General features: G+C 40.0%; 1 protein-coding gene across 3 annotated transcripts; it reads left to right on the top strand.

Annotated features, from left to right (window-relative positions):
- The first annotated feature begins 2862 nt into the window (after positions 1–2862).
- On the top strand, positions 2863–22190 carry ctsl.1 (cathepsin L.1). 3 transcript variants are annotated; one of them, XM_048558018.2, is made up of 9 exons: positions 2863–2977; positions 3120–3217; positions 8935–9077; positions 10762–10953; positions 11625–11816; positions 14584–14749; positions 16176–16281; positions 19365–19460; positions 21766–22190. In XM_048558018.2, exons 2-9 carry the CDS (start codon positions 3121–3123, stop codon positions 21782–21784), a joined length of 1011 nt encoding a protein of 336 aa, XP_048413975.2. In that variant the 5' UTR covers positions 2863–2977; position 3120; the 3' UTR covers positions 21785–22190. The 3 variants fall into 3 exon arrangements, with proteins under 3 accessions (XP_048413975.2, XP_048413976.2, XP_048413977.2); XM_048558019.2 differs by having other exon boundaries at positions 19365–19470; XM_048558020.2 differs by lacking the exon at positions 19365–19460.
- Positions 22191–22291: the final 101 nt, after the last annotated feature.

Here is a 22291-nt window from a genome sequence, read left to right as displayed (position 1 = left end):
AATCTTTTTGGAAATTTGCTTATGTTACCCCAATTCTACTTTATTTGTTGATTGCTGACAATGCCAAAATTTATTTTTCATCCATAATTGCTCTGAGGAGGTTGGTGACAAGCTGACTTCTTGAAGCACAGCAGTAATGCTGATGGGAGTGGAGCTCCAGTGGTCGTGAAGGATATTCTCAAGTCACGATGGTATGTGACTTGGAGAGAAAATTTGAGACCTGCATCTATTACGTTTTGTCCTTCTGGATGATAGAGACTGTAGGTTTGGAAAGAGTTGTTGATGAGTAACTGACCCAAATTGTAGGTGGAGCACACTGCTGCTTCTGGTGGATTTGGTGCAGAGAAAGTGAAAGCTCAAGATGATGGATGAGTGTCAATCAATTCATTTGTTTTGACCTGATTGGTGTTAAGTCTATTGGGATGAGTGATTTGAATTTTCACTTCTCCAGGCAGGTGGAGAGTATTCCATTCAATTCCCGATCTGTGTCATATACATGTGGGACAGATTTGGTGAATCAGGAAGTGAGGTACTCACACCAAAACTTCCAGGCTCTGACCTGCACATGAAACCTCTGTAATTTTATGGCTCAGTTCCAGTAACCTGAAGTGATGTTGATAATGGGGGACTGACAGAGGTAATGGCAACTCTATTGAGAGTCAAGGTGAGGTGATTGGATTTCCTACTGTTGAAGGTGAGCGTTGCCTAGATAAAAGATTATTTTGACACATTCTGGGGAAGGGACACAGGACCCGAAACGTTAAATCTGATATTTTTTCTTCATAGCTGCTGCCAGACCTGTTCAGCTTTTCTAGCGACTCCTAGTTTTGTTCCTGATTTACAGCAACCACAGTTCTTTCTGTTGTTTCTTGATCCATGTTAATCCAAGTCTGAATCCTGTCTAAATCTTGCTATATCCAGGTATGGACTGCATTAGTATCTGAGGAGTTGCAAATTTTACTGGGTCCTATACAACCTTCTTTCTAAAGTTCAACTCAAAGTTTTTGGTTGGGTTGAGCATCAAATAAAATCAATCAACTATTTCATTCTAAAAACTTTGAATGTGGCATTTTTAAAAAATTTAAGCCTACCTAAGGTTTGACAGTAATTGGAGATAACAAAGTGTGGAGCTGGATGAACACAGCAGGCCAAGCAGCATCTTAGGAGCACAAAAGCTGACGTTTCGGGCCTGGGCCCTTCATCAGAAAGGAGTTCTGATGAAGGGTCTCGGCCCGAAACATCAGCCTTTTGTGCTCCTAAGATGCTGCCTGGCCTGCTGTGTTCATCCAGCTCCACACTTTGTTATCTCCAATTCTCCAGCATCTGCAGTTCCCATTATCTTTGACAGTAATAGCACTGCTTTAATAGAGTATGACAGACATGTAATAGTCAGTCTTTCTGGTGAGCTGTGTAAAATGAGCAAAGGTTGTTTTGACAAACTAATTGAGATTTATCATGGCTGCTCTTCATTGAATCTTGTCCAACATATACAAGCCCCTGCTGAAGATGAAATGAAAGCCACATGCAATGTTGCAAATATGACAATTGGTTTAGTTAGGAGACAAACAATATTTAAATAGATGCCAGAACAGAATTAACTCCTACTTTATAACAGCCTATTCAGTTGCTGTCTGTTTCTAAAAAAAATTGTTTCATGGGATATGAGCACCCTTTCCAATGCCCACAGTTGTTGATGGCCTCAAATGGCCCTTGAACAGAGTGGCTTGCTTGAAGGTTGCAGGGGACAGAGATGAGTCAATTATATAATTGTGGGTCTGGAGTCATGTGTAGGACAAACCAGGTGACAATTCCAGATTTCCTTCCCTGAAGGATATTAACGAAGTGGACAGTCTTGTAATGACATTTAATGATTGTTCAATCATCACCATCACTGAGACCAGCTTTTGATTCCAGCTTATATTTAAATACCATCAATTGGTGTGGTGGGATTCAAACGTCTGTACCCAGAACTTTAACATGGGCATTAGGATTACTAATCCACTGGTTTTGCCGCTAAACCAACACCTCCCCACAATCTGTTTTTCCTTTCCACAAAGTACAGCAGTAGAACATCACGCAGTCCCATAGGTTTATCCTGTTTCTTCTCCAGTCAACTTTATGTCACATCCATGCGTGATCATCATTGAAAGTGGGTCACCTGGTCACATTTTATGCCTCTGTTTTAGCAGAAAGAGAGATGTGAAAGGGATTGCAGTATTTATAAGAACAGCAAGATTTAGGACTACATTCTGTTATTTTATTCACTATCAGGAAATAAAAAACATTTGAAGGTTCATGTTCTGTCTTAACCTCAATTTCTTGATATCAATCTCAAAGCAAAAAGATGCTTCAGTCAGACAGTTTGACCTTTAACCACCTCTTACTGGCTGTAACACGTGAACAGGTAATATTTAAATCAGCAATACTTGCTTCCTGAATGATGAGAAATCACATTGCTTTGAATAGCTGTGTTGGCATAGACTTTGTTGCTATTTTTGACTCACATCAAGTTTCATTATAAGTGTTAATATATTTTGACTGACACAGAGCACTGTAAATCAACCATTGTAAGAAGCTTACTAAACTATATAAATATATATAAATATACATTTTGGCAGTTTTAGTAAAGGCTTTTGCTTGAAATAAAGTTGTGTTTTTCACAATTAAGACATTTTCTCTCTGAAGTTTCATTGACGAATAAAATGTATGACTTCCCTTAACCAAGAAATTGACTACTGAAATTGCTAAACAATTAAAATGTTCAATTCTGGGAACATTTCTGTCATGCATAAATTGACCATGTCTTCAGATGAAACACCCATTTCCTCTTTTTTTTCCGCCAGTAAGCAAAAAAAAGCCTCATGACTCTCAGTTAGGTAAGCATTTAAAAAGTCTTGCATTTTCTAGATTCTGTCATTTGAGGCTTTAGTTTCTGAAGTCTAACCTCAATAGACCTTTGGTAAAAAGGCATCCACAGGTAAGAAACATTTAGTCACCGCATTTAGTCACCATTTAGTACCGCTGAACAGGTCAGTTAGAAAATATTTACAAGCACCCAAATTTCAATTTGCATGCTTTCGAAACTTTGAACTAATTAATACGCAAACCTTTCAATGTAGAATGAAGTTCGTGGTTTTCGCAGCTACTGTGGCATTAGCAAACACTCTCAGCCTCTCTGTTGAAGATTTGGAATGGATTGCTTGGGAAAAGAAATTTGGTCAGTTATTTTTCTGGCTTTTTATTTGTTCACTTGCTTATGTTATGGTTGCTATAAATCTACTCAGCGTATTTCAACATCTACGTAAATATCTAATGAGCTGAGGTTTAACTTGTTTTAAGGGAACATTGCTGGATTATAAAACTTTTTAAGTGTTTGTAACTGTTTTTACATAACTTTGATAAATTCTTGGTGTTTTCCAACTAGGAGAAGCAATTTATGGGCATTTTTAGACTGTAGAAAATTTTGAATTTCAGTCAGTCTGGCACAACATTTAGAGACAGCACAAAGAGAAGCACATCAAGAGGAAATTTCCACAAGTAACATTCACACCACAGCAGTGCCACGCAATATCTACTACTAACAAGAGAGAATCTAACCTCTTACCCTGACCTTCAATGACATTACTGTCATTAGATATCTATCACAAACATGTTAAAGCTCACCATTAAAACTTAATAGAACCAGCTACATAAATATTGTACCTGCAAGAGCAAATTAAAACATAGACGTTTTACCGTGATTGGCTCACCTACTAGCTCCACACTCCACCACAAGCAACTTCCAGAGATTACCATCGAACAGAAATTGAACAAAGTTTTCCATATCTGTGCTGTGACTATAAGAACGGTTCAGAGACTGAAATACCACAGTGAATAGAAAGGGGATTGTGTGTTATAATGAGAAGGCTGTTTGAGAAACATATCAGCCATTGTTGAATTGCTGACCAGACCCTCAATGGACTGAATGGCCTAAACCTGCTCCTATAGCTGATGGTCTCACAGCAACATGATCCTAGTAGGATAATAGGTCGGCACAACATCATGGGCTGAAGGGGCTGTACTGTGCTGTACTGCTCTATATTCTATGTTCTAACATATCTCCATACTCATCAAAGTCTGTCAATCACCTCCAAGGCACTGGCCAGAAGTGTCATAGAATATTCTCCACTTACCTGGATAAGTGCTGCTCCAACAACACTCAACAGGCTTGAAACAACTAGGGCAAAACAGACCACTTGATTTGCACCCCAGTTATCTATTTATTGTCACATATATCTAGAATGATACAGTGAAAAGTGAGTTGTTGCCACAATATGGCACCATTTCGCATTATAAAAAGAATAAAAAGAAGTTACAGCAATAGAGTTCTTCTTCTGCACAAGGGGTTTTCGGAGACAGTTTCAGGGCTTCTGCAAGGTGTCCCAGGTACAGCAATGTCAGGCCCACTAAGAGATCACATGTCAGGCCTACCACAGCAAGGAGTTTCCACTCAGGATATTTCATGCCCCATAATGACCTGTGGGTACTGCATCTACTGCAGCCGAAGACCCACTGACACTGCTCCAGCTCCGCCACAACATCAAACGATGAAAGAAAGGATAAAGAGAAAGAGAAAGATGAGAAAGGAGTGAAAGAGAGAAGGGTGCAGACAGCCTGGAGTGGATGGACTCAGGAACCTGAACACTATCTACTGTGCCAGCGTAGCCATCTTAGTATAAGAACTTATTCTCTCCAGTAACAGTGCCTGGAAGCTACAAATGTATTGCAATAACTCCCAAAAACCTTTTCAACAGCACCATTAAGCCCACAGCCATTACAATCTAAAAGGGCAAGGACTGCAGATCCATGGGGAAACTACCATCTGCCATCCTGAGTTGGAACACTGAACACTGCTGCCACTCCTTTAGTGCTGCCAGCTGAAAATCCTGGAGCTCCCTTCAATTAGCTGTCCTCAAATGGGTGGCAGCTGTTCAAGAAGTTAGCTCACTATCACTATGACAAGGGAATTTAAGGATAGGAAATGAATCTACTGGCCATGTCACAATACCCATATCCTGTGACTTAATTAAAAAAAAGTATTCAGAATTCTTAATTAGAGAAATAAGAGGTACATAAATGATGGTGATATTGGGGGTGAATCAGGAAGATGTTGATCAGGTCAGTCGGTCGACAGGAGTGGGATATTTTGCAGATTTTGGTGATTATGGTGTCTGCAGGTCCTGGGCATCAAGGTGGGGTTTGGGGAGTACATGAAATATCTGAGAGGGGCAGGTACAATGTTGGACTTGGGGATGATGGAGCTGGGGGTGGGCAGGATCTGAGCTTGGTTGATTGGAGAGAAGGTTGGAAAACATGTGGAAAGTCTTTGGGGAGCATAGATTGTAAAAGATCTTCATGTAGGCATCTGGATCCAGGAGATTGGTGTGTAAGCTCTTGATTCCATCAAATCTGCACTACGATGAAGCAGCTGGAATGTCTGATGGGCAGGAAAGTCGAAGATAGAAGTTCCCTTTAAAAAGCATGACAACAAGCTAGGCAGCCTCATTACCATATCTACAATGTCAATCCCTTACTTGGATTGTGTTGGTTATTTTCTAGCCTCAGTTAAAGTTGGAAATGGGTGGATTAGATGGGAATTTGGGCCTGCAAGTAGATGTCGGCTCAGTCCTGCTCAAACAAAACCTTCTATTTTAGAGATGGCAGGAACTGCAGATGCTGGATAATCTGTGATAACAAGGTGTGGAGCTGGATGAACACAGCAGGCCAAGCAGCATCAGAGGAGCAAGAAAGCTGATGTTTCTGAAAATTTTCTGAAGCAGGGTCCAGGCCCGAGACATCAGCTTTCCTGCTCCTCTGATGCTGCTTAGTCTGTTGTGTTCATCCAGCTCTACATCTTCTATTTTACGTAGGTGAAAATTTTATTGGTGTGGATTTCAAAAATCATTTCTGCTGTAAGGTCAAATAGTTCTCAATGAAAGTCGGTACAACACTTGGTGACTCAGTGGTTAGCACTGCTGCCTCACAGCGCCAAGGACCTCGATTCAATTCCAGCTCCAGGTGACTGTCTGTGTGGTGTTTGCTTGTTCTCCCTGTGTCGATGTGGGCTTCCTCTGGGTGCATTGGTTTTCTCCCACAGTCCAAAGATGTGCAGATTAGTTGGAGTGGCCATGATAAATTGCCCACCTTATTTTAACTTGATACTGCGAGGAGCTCCAATATGCTTTGTATTGAAGTTTTTTGGATTGAGGACTAGAGATTTATAACAAATAGAGGTAGATTAAAATCTGGCAGGACACTAGCCAATTTGCAAGATGCAGTATAAACTGCACTGCTTAGCTGTGGCTCAGAATTTACAAAAGTCTTTGTGACTGTCTCAGATAGTGCTGCAGTATAGCTGTGGTCCAATTTACACAGTTTTTCTTCTTACAAAGCAACACAGTGGGAGACATCTCAATTGTGTAAGAGTGTGACGTGGATAATAGAGAATTGGCAGCCTCAAGCGGGAGATTTATGCAAATACTGTGGAATAAAAAAGAAAAACACTACAGACGGTGGAAATCTGAAATAAAAACAGAAAGTGCTGGAGAAATTCAATAGGTCTGGCAGCAACTGTGATGAGAGAAATACAGTTCATCTTTTTGGGTCTGGTATGACTCTTCTTCAGAATTGAAATGAATTGGAAAATGATTGTTTTAATGCTGTTGACAGGAAGGGAGGAGGAACAATAAAATTATAAAGTGCTGGCATGGCTTATCAAGTCTGACAGCATAGAATCGTGACAGTTTGGGAGCAGGCCATTTGGACCACCAAGTCCATACAATTTGGCACAGTGGTTAGCACTGCCACCTCACAGTGCTCAGGGACCTGGGTTCAATTCCACCCTCAGGTGACTGTCTGTGTGGAGTTTGTATGTTCTCCCCGTGTCTGCGTGGGTTTCCTCTGGGTGTTCTGGTTTCCTCCCAAAGTCCAAAGATGTGTAGGTTAGGCGAATTGGCCATGCTAAATTGCCCTAGATTAGGTGGGTTATGGGGGATGAGTCTGGGTGGGATGCTCCAAGGTTCAGTGTGGACTTTTTGGGCTGAAGGGCCCGTTTTCACACTGCAGCGGTTCTATTCTTAACCCTCTGACGAGCATTCCATTCAGACCCACCCCCATAACACTGCATATCCCGAAGGTAATGCATTTAGCCTGCTCATCCTTTGACACTATGGAAGATTTAGCAAGGCCAATCCACTTGTTTTTCACATCTTCGGACTGTAGGAGGAAATCAGAGCTCTTGGAGAAAACCCATGCAGACACAGGGAGAACATGTAAGCTCCACACAGACAGTCACCCGAGAGTAGAATCCAGGTCTATCGCGCTATGAGGCAGCAAAGCTAAGCCACTGATTCACTGTGCTGCAGTTAAATGTCAGCTACTGTATACTTGACAAAATCTAACGTTAAGGGTTAGTCCTTAATCTGTAACAAATAAGTCAATTAATAGAAAATCCATCTGAAATCATTGTCATAAAATGAACCATTGTTCATGGAAAGTTTCTACAAAATGGAGAAGCCATTTTAATAAAAATAAGTGCATTGAGCATCATTGGAACATTGCAGTAGGCCAAGGGAGGAAATGTTAGCATGGGGCCAAAGGTTGTTATTTTGTTATTATCTGTCATAAACTATCATAAAGTCAGCATGCACTCAGTGAAATTCAATTAAGGAAAATGTCTCGAAAATCAGAATCAAACTAAGAAAGCTTAATCTATTGCAAGAAAAAAAGAATCACAGGATTTAGTTTACAGAAATCATTCAAAATGAAAGTGATGCATTCCATATGCACAATTAACCTTCAGAGCAATGCAGGTAGCAATTATAGATGTGGAATGTTATTCTATTAGTTCTTCTTTTCAGTGAGATTTCGGAAATACCTGGGTTTTCTCAATATTTTGCCAGTCCTATTTGTCTCACAGTCAATATAACTAATCACATTATGCCAGTATCCTTTAAAGAGACGTTTTTTATTCTGTAATCACTATATGACAGTATGTGGTCAAATAGAGTAAAGATCTCAGACTCCATCTTAACTTGAATCACATAAAGCATGCCACACTATGATGTTCCCTACTAAAATTGAATAGACTAATACTTGCCCAGAAATGTACATATTTATGAATGTAATAATTGCATACAATAGACAGTTGTAACAAATAGTTGTCAGTGTGACACTTTCCATGCCTAGTTTCTTCTATTATGAGTGCTAAAACAAGAATTGTTGCATTGGGTAAAATATCCTGCTGCCGACAAAGCCAACTTAATGTTGTTTCCTTTTCTCCCTCTCTCGCTTTCTCTAATCTAATTTTTCTCTTTCCTCTTCTTATATATAACTGAATCCATCCTGAACTCACTATCTTTTTGACATCTACTGCAATATATTTTCCCATCCATAAATGTCACAGGTAAAGGAGATAGCCTTTTAACTGGTTCACACAGTTCCCTGGTGCCCATATTTGACCAAAACAAGCTCACATCTCTGGCATCTTGTAGGTGAAAATGTGCTGAACTGAAGCATGCAAGGGTAAATCTAATAGCAGATGTTGTTAGTTGCCCATTATGGCAAAATCTGGTTAACTAATTAATTTCCTTCAGATTTTTATATTTTCAATTGTTCTCAGTTAATAAAAATACAACCTTTTATATTGTGATGAAAATTGTTGTCCCATCTTGTTTTGGGGATGCTAATGTTTTTCATATTTCAACTTATTGTACTTCCCATATCACATCCATACACCTTGTCTACATTGAATGTATTAAATGTATTAGATGCACTGAAGAAAAGTTAATTGACCACAGACTATTCTAAATCGATTCAAATGAATTCGCCCAATTAGATTTCACTCAGAAATTGAGAAAATAAAGTGACTGCTCTAATCTCTTCCTTCAATTCAAGGCAAATTATACTCTTCTCCTGAAGAAGTAGACCATCGTAAGGAGATCTGGCTGACTAACCGGAAGACGGTTATAGCACACAATATGCTGGCAGACCAGGGGTTATATAACTACCGACTGGGAATGAACTCTTTTGCTGACCTGGTAATTCATTGTTTACTAGCTTCTTTAGCGAAGCACCTACAAAGCAGCTTTTTATTGGTGCAAAGTGGTTTCTGTTTTCAAATGATGTTACAGTTGCTTTACAAGCTTGGAGTTGGAGCTAGATTTAGCTTCAGAGAGCGATATGGGTGGCATACTCTCGCATTTTAACACTACATTAAGTATCAAAGCAAATTATAAAAATGTCACAGGATTTTCTTCAATGTTCTTGTTTTTAAAGTTACTACCATTTCTATGGATTTAGAATATAATAGGTGGAAGGAAAACTTGGCAATAATGCAAGTTTGCTGGAGAATTCAAGTTCCAAACATAGGATATCATCTCAGCAGTGAAAGGAATACCGTGGAGACTGGGAATCTGAAACAAGCACAGAGAATGCTGGAGAAACTGCAGGTCTGACAGCTTCTGTGTACGAAGAGCAGAGTTAACGTTTCTAGTCTAGTGTGACGTGAGTGCTGCCAGACCTGCTGAGTTTCTGTACCATTCTCCAAGTTTATGTCATACTATCTGAATAGAACTGATGGTTATCGTGTGACAACAGCATTAGTGGTAGTGTTGTGTTCCTGTGCACTCAGAGACTCCAGGTCATTGTGGTGATCTCCCCTTTTTACACGCACGGTGTAGTCGAGCTGTGCCAATCGTAGATACTTGATTACATTGAGCAAGAATCTCTTCCAGTCTTACTGTCTGCCAGTGTCATGTGTTCTACTCAATCACCAAGTCCCTGTTGGCAACTTGTAGGGCCGATGTCCCTTTGTATGAGATGTTTGGGACAATTGACAGGAACCACTCAAAGCAGCTGTGGATGACCAGTGATTGACTATATGTCGGCTGAGTTTAAAAATAGCACCAGCACCAACAATCTTGTGTAATCCCGGCAGTGGGCAAAATACCCATCTGTGGTGAGTGGGAGAATACAACTAGTGGGGTGCCAAAAGGTATGGCGCGTTGGTAATGGGTCCAGCTTGGGAAGGTAGCACAAGAAAACTCATTTGAGTTTGTGGACAGAAACTCTCCACAATGCTCAATAAATTTGATACTTGGCTGACTTCTGGCAAACTTCAACCCATAGGGCCCTCATGACACCAGAAGACCTCTATACATAGCCTTCAAGATTCTCATTAGCTAGTCAAAGAGCAATCAAATACACTGACCGTAGACTTTAGACATTTTTTTTGTTAATATATCTTTCATAGTGTTATCCAATATGGATAACATTCTCATTTACTCATAATGTGAAAGATCACAAGTCTTTTTATCTCTCTCATTTTAAGTATCTGGCCAGTTTTTATTTTATGACATTTTATTCACTCATGGCACATGGGCATTGCTGGCTGAGTCGTCATTTCTTGCTGGGTTGCCTGTAAAGTGGTGGTGAGTTGCCTTTTTGAACCACTGCAGTCCGTGTGCTGTAGGTAGAACCATAACGACCTTAGGGACGGAATTTCTGGATTTAGGCCCAGCAACACGGAAGGAACAGTGACGTTCTTCAATGCCAGGATGGTGAGTGGTTTAGAGGAGAACTTGCAGGGAGTGATGTATCTATCCAATGTATCTACTGCCTTTGTTCTTCCAGATGAAAGTGGTCATGGGTTCGGAAGCCTCTAAGGAGCTTTGGTGAATTTCTAATCCACAAAAATTAATGGGTTGAATGATTTTTTTGCAGAAAAATGAAGAATATAAAAAATTGGTGCTTGGCAACCGCTTGCGAAACACAAATTCTACAAAGCATACCACATTTCATTCTCTGCCCTTCAATAATGTTGGTCTTCCAGACAAGGTGGACTGGAGAGATAAAGGTTACGTCACTGCTGTGAAAAACCAAGAAAATTGTGGCTCCTGCTGGGCGTTCAGTGCTGTAAGTCTGAGTTGTGCATCTTACTTCAAGATAAGAATTGTGTTTAATCAGAATAAAATATTACATTCTGGTATGTTGAATATTAGTTAGGCAAATCTTTGATGAGATTAAAATATGAAAATTTATGATTGAACTCTGAGGTTGTAATGTGAATATTGAGTGAGATTGGTAAAATAAAAGGGTCTTCACACTTTGGTGTTAGAAGGCATTAGCTCCGCAGTTTGGCGTATTGAGATTGAGATGCCTTCAATACATGAACAAGTATTTTTGTGCAATACAATTCATAACATGTTTAATATACTAACTTCTAGACACCTTTAACGTTTTAATGTATCCTGTGAAGAAAGAATGAATTGTTTTGTTAATTAAAGTCACCAAAGTCCCAGAGGGCTGCTCCCTCATTAGAGAGAGATGTTGGATGGCCATTTTAGCCTAAGGGTCATCATCATGACTCAGGCAAGAGAGAGAGATTGAGAAAGAGGGACCTTCATGGTAATTTCAGCTGGTGCGGGAACTAAACTGGTGCTGTTGGTATCACTCTGCACTGTAAACCTCCCCAATCTTCTTCGCAATTTATAAAACACAGATTGAAACATTTTTTTTAATTCTCTGGTTTTGATTGAATATGTTTTGCCTGTATGTCATTATGTGTGTGTTTTTTTTAACCATAGACTGGATCTTTGGAAGGACAGCACTTTAGGAAGACCGGTAACTTAGTTTCTCTGAGTGAACAGCAGCTAGTTGACTGCTCCCGTGATTATGGAAACCAAGGCTGTGATGGTGGATTTATGGATTTTGCCTTTCGTTACATAATAGCCAATGAAGGAATTGACACCGAGGAATCCTATCCATACACCGCAGAGGTTAAGATAATCTTGACAAAGTATTCCATATTAAATCGCTGCTTTAATGCAAATAGGCACAGCTGCCCATACACACATAACACAATATCCTACAGTTCCCTTAATCAAATGAAAACTTAGCAGATATTAACACAAAATATGATTTGGTCCTTTACTTGTATTTTTTGTTTCCATTTCTACACAAAGACTAGATGCATTAACTAGTGCTTGACACTAAACAATCAGTTTTCTTTATTGGAATGATGTACGATTAACCACCTGAAAAATAATTGCTTTTTGAACTTAAGTGAATCTTTAATGGGCTTTTAAATCGGCACATTGGAATTATAAAGACTACAGTGGGCCAATCATGCTACATAGCCCAACATGTTCAAAGGATTATTCCTCCTTGAAGGTAGTACAAAAACATGTTTTTTTTCTGTGAATTGCTAGAGGTTTGCTCCTTTGTCATTCGAGTTTCAGCTAATATCTATCATACGAACGTAGGAATTGTCAAGGTCCATCAAGTTCACCTTCAACCATCCTAGTAGTCGATTGTGCAATGATAATGGTGATGTTGACTAATTACATCCATTAATCTCCTCCATGGTACTCATAAGAACATAACTATTGATCTCAACATCCTTGGATTATGAGGGGTTGTCTTTCTCCTAAACTACTGACGATGGATGAATGAACTATTTGCTATGACTTTCTATTTAAACAGTACATAACTAACCTGGATTTTATTCTCACATCCAGCTTTGTAACTGAAAGTAAGAAGCTCTTGATCCAAGTTCCAGTCCATGACATTTTGGCTGTGAAAGGGACATTCATGATGTGGTCCAAAAGGTTGATTCCCCCAAGTGTTTTCCTAGTGTTCACCAAGGGAGAATGTGTGCTTGAGTTACCAAGCAAATCTTTGTTATACTTTCTTTTTGTGACTTTTCATTTCTTCTACCTTGCAAGTTATTTTAATTCGTTCCCACAAATTAAAACAAATGTATGTGAGGCTGGAAAAGTTCCATTTATTGGCCTCTTTTGATGCAATATTGGCATTCCTTGCAGTGTAAGTTCTCCCACAGTGGTGCTGTGGAGGTCCTAATTGGGAATGCATGTACATATGTGCATGTTTAATCAGAAACTATAGATAGTTATGTAAATGTGCTTTTTAATGACACAAAATGGGATGTTGGAATACTGAGCAAAATTTCAAAATTTGCCAAAGATACCAAATTTGGAGATATGGCAATACTGAAAATGATAATTAATTTAAAGAGAACCCAGGCTAGCAGAATACACACAGACATGGCAAATCAAATTTAATACACAGAGAAACATGAGGTGATGCATTTTGGTAAAATGTGCGGGGAGAAGGAATATAGGCTAAATGACATTTTTAAAAGGAGTACACAAAGTCAGCTGGGAGTTCAGGTGCGTAAATCTTTGAAGGGCGCAGAACATATTTTAAAAAGCTGCTAACAAAACAAACAGGAATTTGAGCTTCATACGTGAAGACACTGAGAAAAAATGCAGAGATCTCACGCTGAATCTTTAGAAAACTCTGGTGAGGCACAACTTGAGTATTGTACCTGGCTGTGGACACCACACTTCTGGAAGAATGAGAGGGTGGGAAGGGGATTTTCCAGAAAGGTGCCAAGGATGGAAGAGTTTAGTGAGATAATTGGGCTGGAGGAGCTATGATTACCATTGGAGCAAAGGAAATTGAAAGGCAATTTAATAAAGGTGTAAAGATGCAGGTAGGATAAGCAGAGAAAAGCTGTTCCCACTAGTAGATGTTGCAAGAACAGGAGGATACTGACGTATAGTTTGGGCAAAAGGACTATTTCTATATCGTAAGAAATGATGAAGGTGATTTAAGTCAAGACTAATTTCAAAAGAGATGTGCACTTGAGGGAAATAAATGTGCAGGGCCATGGGGATAGTGTGGGAGAACTGTAAAAGTAAAGCTGTAAAATAGTAAAATAGTAAAAATGAATTCAGTGAGCTGGCATGGATCTTATGGACCTAATGGTCTCTTCCTGCAGCATTATGATAATGTGACTCTAAGAAAACAACCGCATTATCATAAGTGATGTCTGCCTAAAGGGGCAAATCAAACCTAAATACTGAACTCATTCCTACCAGTAAGCTTCATTTCAAAAGATCAATGCTGAAGATAGTAAACTAAATAACTAGTGAGTGGAGTTCATCTCAGTGAGTGACTATGAATAGCTGATATTAACAGATCCATTTTGTATTTTACTTTTTCAATATCAACAAATACATCACATTCTGAGAGTTCTTTTCTATGTATAAAATTGCTGCTACATTCAGTTCCTGCTAAGTGAAGTCACAGGCTATTTTGCAATTTAACCCAAAGTCCAGAAAAGCAGCAATGAGCAGGATTACGTGGAGAACTAGCACCATGTAAATATTTCGTTTGGAGAGCCAACACAGTTTTAATGGGGTGAATGGCCTCCCTCCATGTTGTAACAGTTCTGAGATTTAATTAACACACCTAGTCATCTTTGTATTTCACCGAGTGCCTTACTGTGCCCCACAAAATCCACTTAGTTTTGCGTTTTCGAGACACTAGAAATGACCAGTATGTCAAGTACTATGTCATAAGGAATAATGCCTACATTTTGCATTTGCACACCTAGTGAAAATCGCAGACGTGGTGAGACTATTTTTGAATATGGAAATTTCATTTCTGATATACTACATCAGTAATTCAGCAGTAGTCAGCACAATAAGCTTTGTTACTTTTGTTCTACTTTTTCAGGATGGACCATGCAGGTTCAATCCAGAAACTATTGGCGCTGTTTGCAATGGGTATATTGGCCTACCTGAGGGAAGCGAGGCTTATTTGCAATCAGCAGTGGCATACAAAGGGCCAATCTCTGTTGCCATTGATGCAGGTCATTTATCTTTCCAGTTATATTCCTCAGGTAGGCATTTGAATGAAAAACTGGTCTTTTTGATAATTCTTTGCCAATTTACTTGGTGCAATTTTATGATTTAACACCCATGGCTCAAATTCTTGTGCCAACAATTCATATGAGGAATTTGGATGCAGAAAGAGATCTAGATTTAGGCTATTCAAATTATGTGGATAAAATTTACAATTGTCTCTTCTGTTGTGCAAAACTGAATCCATGCTCAATTTGATGGAGTGATCTATTTCAAAGGTGTTTAAGCTAGATGTCAAAAGAGTGGGAAGATCATAGAGAAAGAAGCCATTTAAGAGGTGTACTGCCATAATCATGGGTGAGATAATCGACATATAGTCCGCAAATTATCTTTCTTAGACGAAGAGGGCAGCGAGGCGTGTTAGGTGTTGACTAATTTCCCACTCGCATTGACAAGAAAGCTCTCCATTTCACCCTCCAATCACCTTGTGAAGAGATGACTGATGGTCTTCTTGACCTATTGCAGGTTTCAACAATGGTGTCCTGGGAAAGGCCAGCATATTCTGGCTCCTAAAGCCCATTGGTCAAGCCTGTTCTTCATGGGATCCAACAGCGAGAATGTATAGGAAGAGAAGATCAGGGGAGTCGGACGCAAGGGCAGAAAGCTGGCTTCCAGGGGCCACTCATTTGCACCCTCTCCATACGAGCCTCTTGTAGCCCCCAGATTCAAGCAAGCAGAAGCACCCCCATGACCTGGTAGGCATGTTGCCTTGGGTGACCAGTCTGGAAACCATATATTTTTACAATTTGACAGAAAGGGAAATAATTAGCGAGGCGGCGAACAGAAGACAACAAGTGCCCATTAATTAACCAAGGATGTTACTGAGACCGGAATGTTTGAGTTATAAGGAGAGTCTGGATAGGCTGGAACTTTTCCCCCTGGAGTGTAGGAGGTGGAGGGCTGACCTAATATAGAATTAGAATTAAAAGTAGATGCCCAAAACTATAGGGTATAGGTTTAAGGTGTGAGGGAAAGATTTAAATGTAACCTGAGGGGCAACTTCTTCACACAGAGGATGATGCGTATATGAAACGAGCTCCCAGAGGAAGTGTTGGGGTGAGTATAATTACAACATTTAAAAGACATTTGGACAGGTGCATGTATAGCAGTTATTTAGAGGGATATGGGCCAAACACAGGCAAATAGGGCTAGTTTAGTTTGGGAAACAGGGTCAGCATGGATGGATTAGGCCAAAGGATTTGTTTCCATGCTGTATCACTCTATGACTGTATAACTCCATATTTCGTGTGGATCAAGAAAGTATGAAACACACTTAATAATGCAGAATATTTGTTGAAAAAGATGCCTTCCTTATCTCAGATTTTCTCTTTATCAGGTATTTTACAACCTTTTGTAGTCTTTTCCTGGAAAAATATTGGCAACTTCATTCTTTTTTGAATGCAGGATTGTATGATGAGCCATTGTGTAGCAGTGAAGAGCTCAATCATGGTGTTCTAGCTGTTGGGTACGGAACATTACATGGAAATGACTACTGGCTGGTTAAGAACAGGTAAAGGCATAAACTACTGTCTTGTAAACACCACCCACAATCCAGGGGTCAGTTGGTTCAGGTGGCTGGATTGCAATGCAGAGTGTTGCCAACAGCATGGGTTCAATTCTTGAGCTGAGAATACCACGAAGGACTCGCCTCCTCAAACTCATTCCTTGTCTGAGGTGACCAGGTTAAACCTCAGGCAGTTGCTCCTCTCAAATGAAGGAGCAGTCATCTAGGACTGATGTTTTCTTTGATTATGTAATCATTAAAACTGACCTAACACTGCTGATGCCAGAATATTTTCTGGTATTGTTTCAGTTTTCATGCATATTTGTTTTCCTTTATTCTTTCATGGGACATAGGCATTGCTGAAAAGGCTGGCATTTGTTCCTCATCACTAATTAAGCTTGAACTAAGTGGCTTGCTCACCCATTTTCATGGGTCCATTAAGGGTCAATTATGCTGCTTTGAATCACATGTAGGCCAGACCAATCAGGGCAAAACAGTAGATTTTCTTCCCTGAATAACATCAGTGCTTCAGATGTTATTTTCCTTTCACAATTGACAACTGTTTCATGGTCACCATTGGTGAGACTAGCTTTATATTCCAAATTTACTAATTGTGGTTAAATTCCACCAAATTACATATGAGAGCTATTGTGTTTCATTACCAAGGAAGAAACCATCTGTATCAGAAATAGTAGGAACCACAGATGCTGGAGAATCTGAGATAATTTTCTGAAGAAGGGTCTAGGCCTGAAACGTCAGCTTTCCTGCTCCTCTGATGCTGCTTGGTCTGCTGTGTTCATCCAGCTCTACACCTTGTTATCTCAACCCATCTGTATTGATTGTTTATGTTGGCAGAATAAAGTAGTTAACTTTCGATTACTGAGATTTATCACCATGGTGCCATTTTTCACTCCTTTTACAATCAACTCAGAACAAGAAGTCTGTTTGCTAACCACTGAGCTCATGACCACTGCACAAACAAGAGGAAACCCTTCCCTCTGAAAGCACCTAGTGATATAGTTCTGTTCAGCTGCAGACCATTAAAATTTATTATTTGAAACTATTTCTGAAAGATCAGCAGTTTTTCTTCTTTCAGTTCTTTTTCCTCTTCCATGCTCAACAGTGGTTTTACTTTCCACTTTGATTGTCTGCGCGGCACACTGCGTCTCTCATCAAACCTACTGTAGGCGCCCCAGTGTTGGACTGGTGTCAACAAGGTCAGAAATCACATGACAACAAGTTATAGTCCAACATGTTTATTTGAAAACGCAAGCTTTCAAATAAACCTGTTGAACGATAACTTGGTGTTGTGTGATTTCTGACATTGAACATATTGTGGCTGACTGGGATTTGTCTGAAGCAACCATGCCAAGTACTGTCAAAAGGTTTTGAGAATATTTGTAGCCCGGGCTGTGGATGGAGTTGTAGACTTGCTCGCTGAGCTGGTGTAAGAAGGTGTGGAGCTGGATGAACACAGCGGGCCAAGCAGCATCTTGGGAGCAGTAAAGCTGACGTTTCGGGCCTAGGCACTTCATCACCCTTCACCTGGTGTGTTTGATTGCAGCGTTTCATAACCCTGCTAGGTAACATTGTCAGTGCGCCTCTGGTGAAGCATTGGTGTTCTATTCCACTTGTTATATATATGCCTCGGTTTGCTGGGGAGGTTGGCATATAAGTGACTGAGGCATACAAATGACAAGCAGGACTGACACTAACGCTTCGTCGGAAGTGCACTGATGATGTTACCCAGCAGGGCGACAAAATATCTGCAATCAAACACACCAGCTCAGCGAGCAAGTCTACTACCCCAAATACTGTCAAGGAGCTTTACGTGGTGTTCTTAGATATGATCAGATTATTATATTTCATCCCCATTTTCCTTTGTTTTGGAATGCTTATCCTGTGGGGGTAAAGGGGCAGGGAAATCTTTATAAAAGCAGGAAATAATTTATCAAAGTATTTTGATCCCTGTCCTGTCATTCCACCCTCCCTTGGCATTTTTCAACCCAGACTCTGACTTCCAAGTTGAGGACCTTCAGATCTTCAAGTCTGAAAGGGTCTGGTGGTAGAGGGCACCCTAGGAGCTGTTTCAGCTGCCCCTCTGAGCTACAGCAGATCAAAGTTGTTGGTCTGTATCCAAGGACATTGCAGCGGCCACCAGCAATCCTAAACTCTTTAAGGGGCAGCCAAGGGGGCCTTATTTCACTGGTCCCTGTTAGGATGGATTCCGCTGGGTCCTTAACAAATTTGTGTTCTTTTGACTGAAGATGCCTGACCAACCCGCAAGATGGTTGCTGTGGGCTGGGCAGTATGTAAGAAGCTGCACTTCAATGTCACAGTCTGGCTTCACACCATGAATATTCATGTCATAGCCCTTCCTACAAAATATTCCATTCAGCTTTCTGCTACCCAGATTTTCTGGGTAGAAGGAAGTTAGATGCAGTTTTATTGCAGTGTTTTAGTATTATTTCTCAATTGGGTATTAGAAAGTGAAGTTGAACATGAATCAATGCAAGGATATGACCCACAATGCCTGTAAGATGAATTAATGGATATTTAAAGGGAAAACATATTATATGTAGGGTTGTAGTTTAAAATGCTATCTCCTACTTTACATGATATTATGCACATCAACAAATGAATGTTCATAAAAACGTGCACTGTGATGGGAACTCACTTCATTGAGTTAGGATCCAATGCAAAGGCAGCTTTAACATGCTTGTCTGAGATTTTATTCTATGCAATTTCAGCACAAGCATTAATGCCACGAAAATCTGAAATATGTTCAATTGCCTCTGTTAAATTCCACATTCTAATAAAATCAAAACACTGCAGATGCTAGAGATCTAAACTAAAAATATAAAGTACTGGAGAAACTCAGCAGGTCTGACAGCGTCTATAGAGAGAAATAAAATAAGATTTTTAAGTCTGATATGATGCTTCATTGAAACTGGAATGTTGCTCAGTGTAATTTGAAGACATATTTTCACAAGAGCACAAGAACAGAAGAAACAGGAGCTGGAATCTGCCATTTAATTTAAGTTTTAACATTTTGAAACATTCATATTCCTTCATTTTCTTTTTGTTAGCTGGGGAACAGGCTGGGGTGATGAAGGATATATTTACATGTCGAGGAACAAAAATAATCAATGTGGAATAGCATCAGCTGCCAGCTATCCTCTCATGTAAGTAGATGTAAGTTTGCTTTGGTCAATTTAATTCTAAAGGGAGCATGGTGAATTTATGAACTGACCAGTGATGGGATGTGGAGGTTGAGCTGGGAAGAGTAGAATGGGTAGAAATTAGTGCATAATTTTTAGGGTTAAAATGGGCACAACACTGAAAGATTCAGCAGTGCATGGCTGAAATAAGTTGGTGCAGTTTTTAGATTACTGCTGAATTTATCACATCCATTTTAGGCAATGCTGCCAGATGCTCAAAGCAAGGACCTTTATTCGATTCAGTCATGGAAAGGAGCAAGTTCTAGGAATGACAATATAGTTCCAATTCATGGTGTATGGCTTCGAAGCGAATCTGAAGGCAGCAATGTTCTCATGCAGCTGCTTCCTTTGTTCTTCCAGCTGGAGGTGGTGGGTATTTTCAAAGGAGCCTTGGCACATCACCACAATGAGACCTGTAGATGGTACACACTGCTGGCACATTGCATCAATGGTGGAGGGAATGAATTTTTAAATTGGCAGATGAGGATGATGGCAGGGAAGGCAATGGCCTAGTGATATTATCCAGAGACTTGGGGACCTGGGTTTGAATCCCACCACAGCAGATGGTGGAATTTGAATTCAGTAAATATCTGGAATTAAGAGTCTAGTGGTAACCATGAATCCATTGCCGATTGTCAGGAAAAAACCCATCTGGTTCACTATGACCTTTAGCAAAGGAACTACCATCCTTACCTGGTCTGGCCTACACGTGACTTCAGACCCACAGCAATGTAGTTGATTCATAACTTCCCTCTAGGCAATTAGGGATGGGCAATAAGTGCTGCGTAGCCAGTGATGCCTTCATCTCCTGAATGAATAAAGTACCAACCAAGTAGAATTCTTTGGCTTGGATATCAAACACAATTAAAGAACACCTCTTGGAAAATGTGCTCTCTGATGAGTGGAGCAGGGGCCAGGGCACCCCAGCTGGAACAGAAATACTCAATTCCAACAGGAATCCTCTTCTGGAGCCAGGAATAGCATCAATGTCACTGCCCCAACCTCTGCCACTGACACCACAAGGTATGGGATCTGAACTCCATCACCTGTAATCCCCGCAGTTCTAGGAGTTAAAGTCAGGCTGTCGCTGTTGTTGTCAAGCCAAGATGATTTACAGTTACCGTCTTCAATGCAGAAGCTGCTTACAAATACTCTTCCTTCTCCTGGTTCGAAGCCAAGGCCAGTGAATGGTAAAAAAAATAGGCAGAAAGAAAAAAACTGAGCATTTCATTAATAATTTACTCCTCGAAACATCAATAGACAATGATTGGGACTGAGGTTACATGCCATCAGACAGTAGCTGACATCAAGAGCTGGTATACTTTCCATACTATACGTTTGGAAAATGATTCACTGCAATGTAGTTACGGGAAGCTGTACAGAATGTTTATTTTACAAAGAGAAATGATTTCCTGCTCCTTACTGTGGGCACATGGCAGACACATGTTTGTGGTTATGAGTTTGCAACTTAATATTTGTGCGTCAGTACTGCAGTAAGGAAAAGAAAAGCTTTTATGAGTTTTGGGCATCCTTGCACCCTCACAAGTGCTGAATCACTTTTGAATTGTATACTCTTGAGTTTAGAAGAATGAGAGGGGATCTGATTGTTACGTATAAGATTATTAAGGGTTTGGACACTCTGGAGGCAGGAAGCATGTTTCCACTGATGGGTGAGTCCAGGACCAGAGGACACAGTTTAAAAATTAGGGGTAGGCCATTTAGAACAGAGTTGAGAAAAAACTTCTTCACCCAGAGAGTGATGGATATATGGAATGCTCTGCCCCAGAAGGCAGTGGAGGCCAACTCTCTGGATGCTTTCAAGAAAGAGATAGACAGAGCTCTTAAAGATAATGGAATCAAGGGTTATGGGGATAAGGCAGGAACAGGCTACTGATTGTGGATGATCAGCCATGATCATAATGAATGGTGGTGCTGGCTCGAATGGCCGAATGGCCTACTCCAGCACCTATTGTCTATTGTCTATTGTCTATTGAATTGTAGACACTGTTGTAAAGGAGAAAATGTCACAACTTGTGCACAGCAAACTTCCAAAAAGAGCAAGATAATTTGAATTTATCATATTAGTTCAGCATCAAACATAGGCCAGGGCACTATTAACAAAGGGAAAAGGTAATGGTGCTAATTAAAGCAAGAAGGGATAAAAATTAAACATATACATTTGCTCATTGTGCTAGGACATTTTTGTCCATTTAATTTCCCATTGCTATTTATTTGTACCAACCTTAAACTTCTCTGCTTTTCTTCACAGAGCTGAAAACCCTCAGTAATCTCAAAATGGTGCCATGCCGAACACTGAAGGATACTAACATAAAATATTACAGCATACTTTTGAGCCCCAATTGTTTTTGATAAATTGTTTATTGCACTAAAACCCATTGCTGGGTATGCCTCTTTTGCTAATTTAGTTTCTCACTGGCAATGAAACCGTACTGTTTATGCATAATGATATTTGATGTATAGAACCGTTATATTTTTGTGTTTTCTTCAACAAGATTTGATTGTATTTTGTACGTTGAAGATGTCATACACTTTTTGAAGTCCTTTACGCAATATGCTATACTCAGCCCATTATATTCTCCACAATATTCTGGAAAGATAATTGGTTTTCTCTGGTAATGCTGCTGTCCTATGCTACTGTTCTACATGGCAATAAATCTGTCATTTTAACTTCAACATTTGTTGCTCCGCATTAGCTCTGAACTATTTGTTCACGTGTGCAGCGTGTCCACAATGGCATAAAATTGAACATATGAACCCTTGAGAAGGTGGTGGTT

The sequence above is a fragment of the Stegostoma tigrinum genome, chromosome 24 (genome assembly GCF_030684315.1).
Source record: "Stegostoma tigrinum isolate sSteTig4 chromosome 24, sSteTig4.hap1, whole genome shotgun sequence".
Lineage (NCBI taxonomy): Eukaryota > Metazoa > Chordata > Chondrichthyes > Orectolobiformes > Stegostomatidae > Stegostoma > Stegostoma tigrinum.
This window is presented reverse-complemented; position numbering and strand designations above follow the sequence as displayed.

Excerpts from the sequence above, each read along its gene's own strand:
- ctsl.1 (XM_048558018.2), top strand. The coding sequence starts at position 3,121 with ATGAAGTTCGTGGTTTTCGCAGCTACTGTGGCATTAGCAAACACTCTC. Across the intron at positions 10,954-11,624 it reads CCTGCTGGGCGTTCAGTGCT|ACTGGATCTTTGGAAGGACA; the intron begins GTAAGTCTGAGT and ends TTTTAACCATAG. Across the intron at positions 11,817-14,583 it reads CCTATCCATACACCGCAGAG|GATGGACCATGCAGGTTCAA; the intron begins GTTAAGATAATC and ends CTACTTTTTCAG.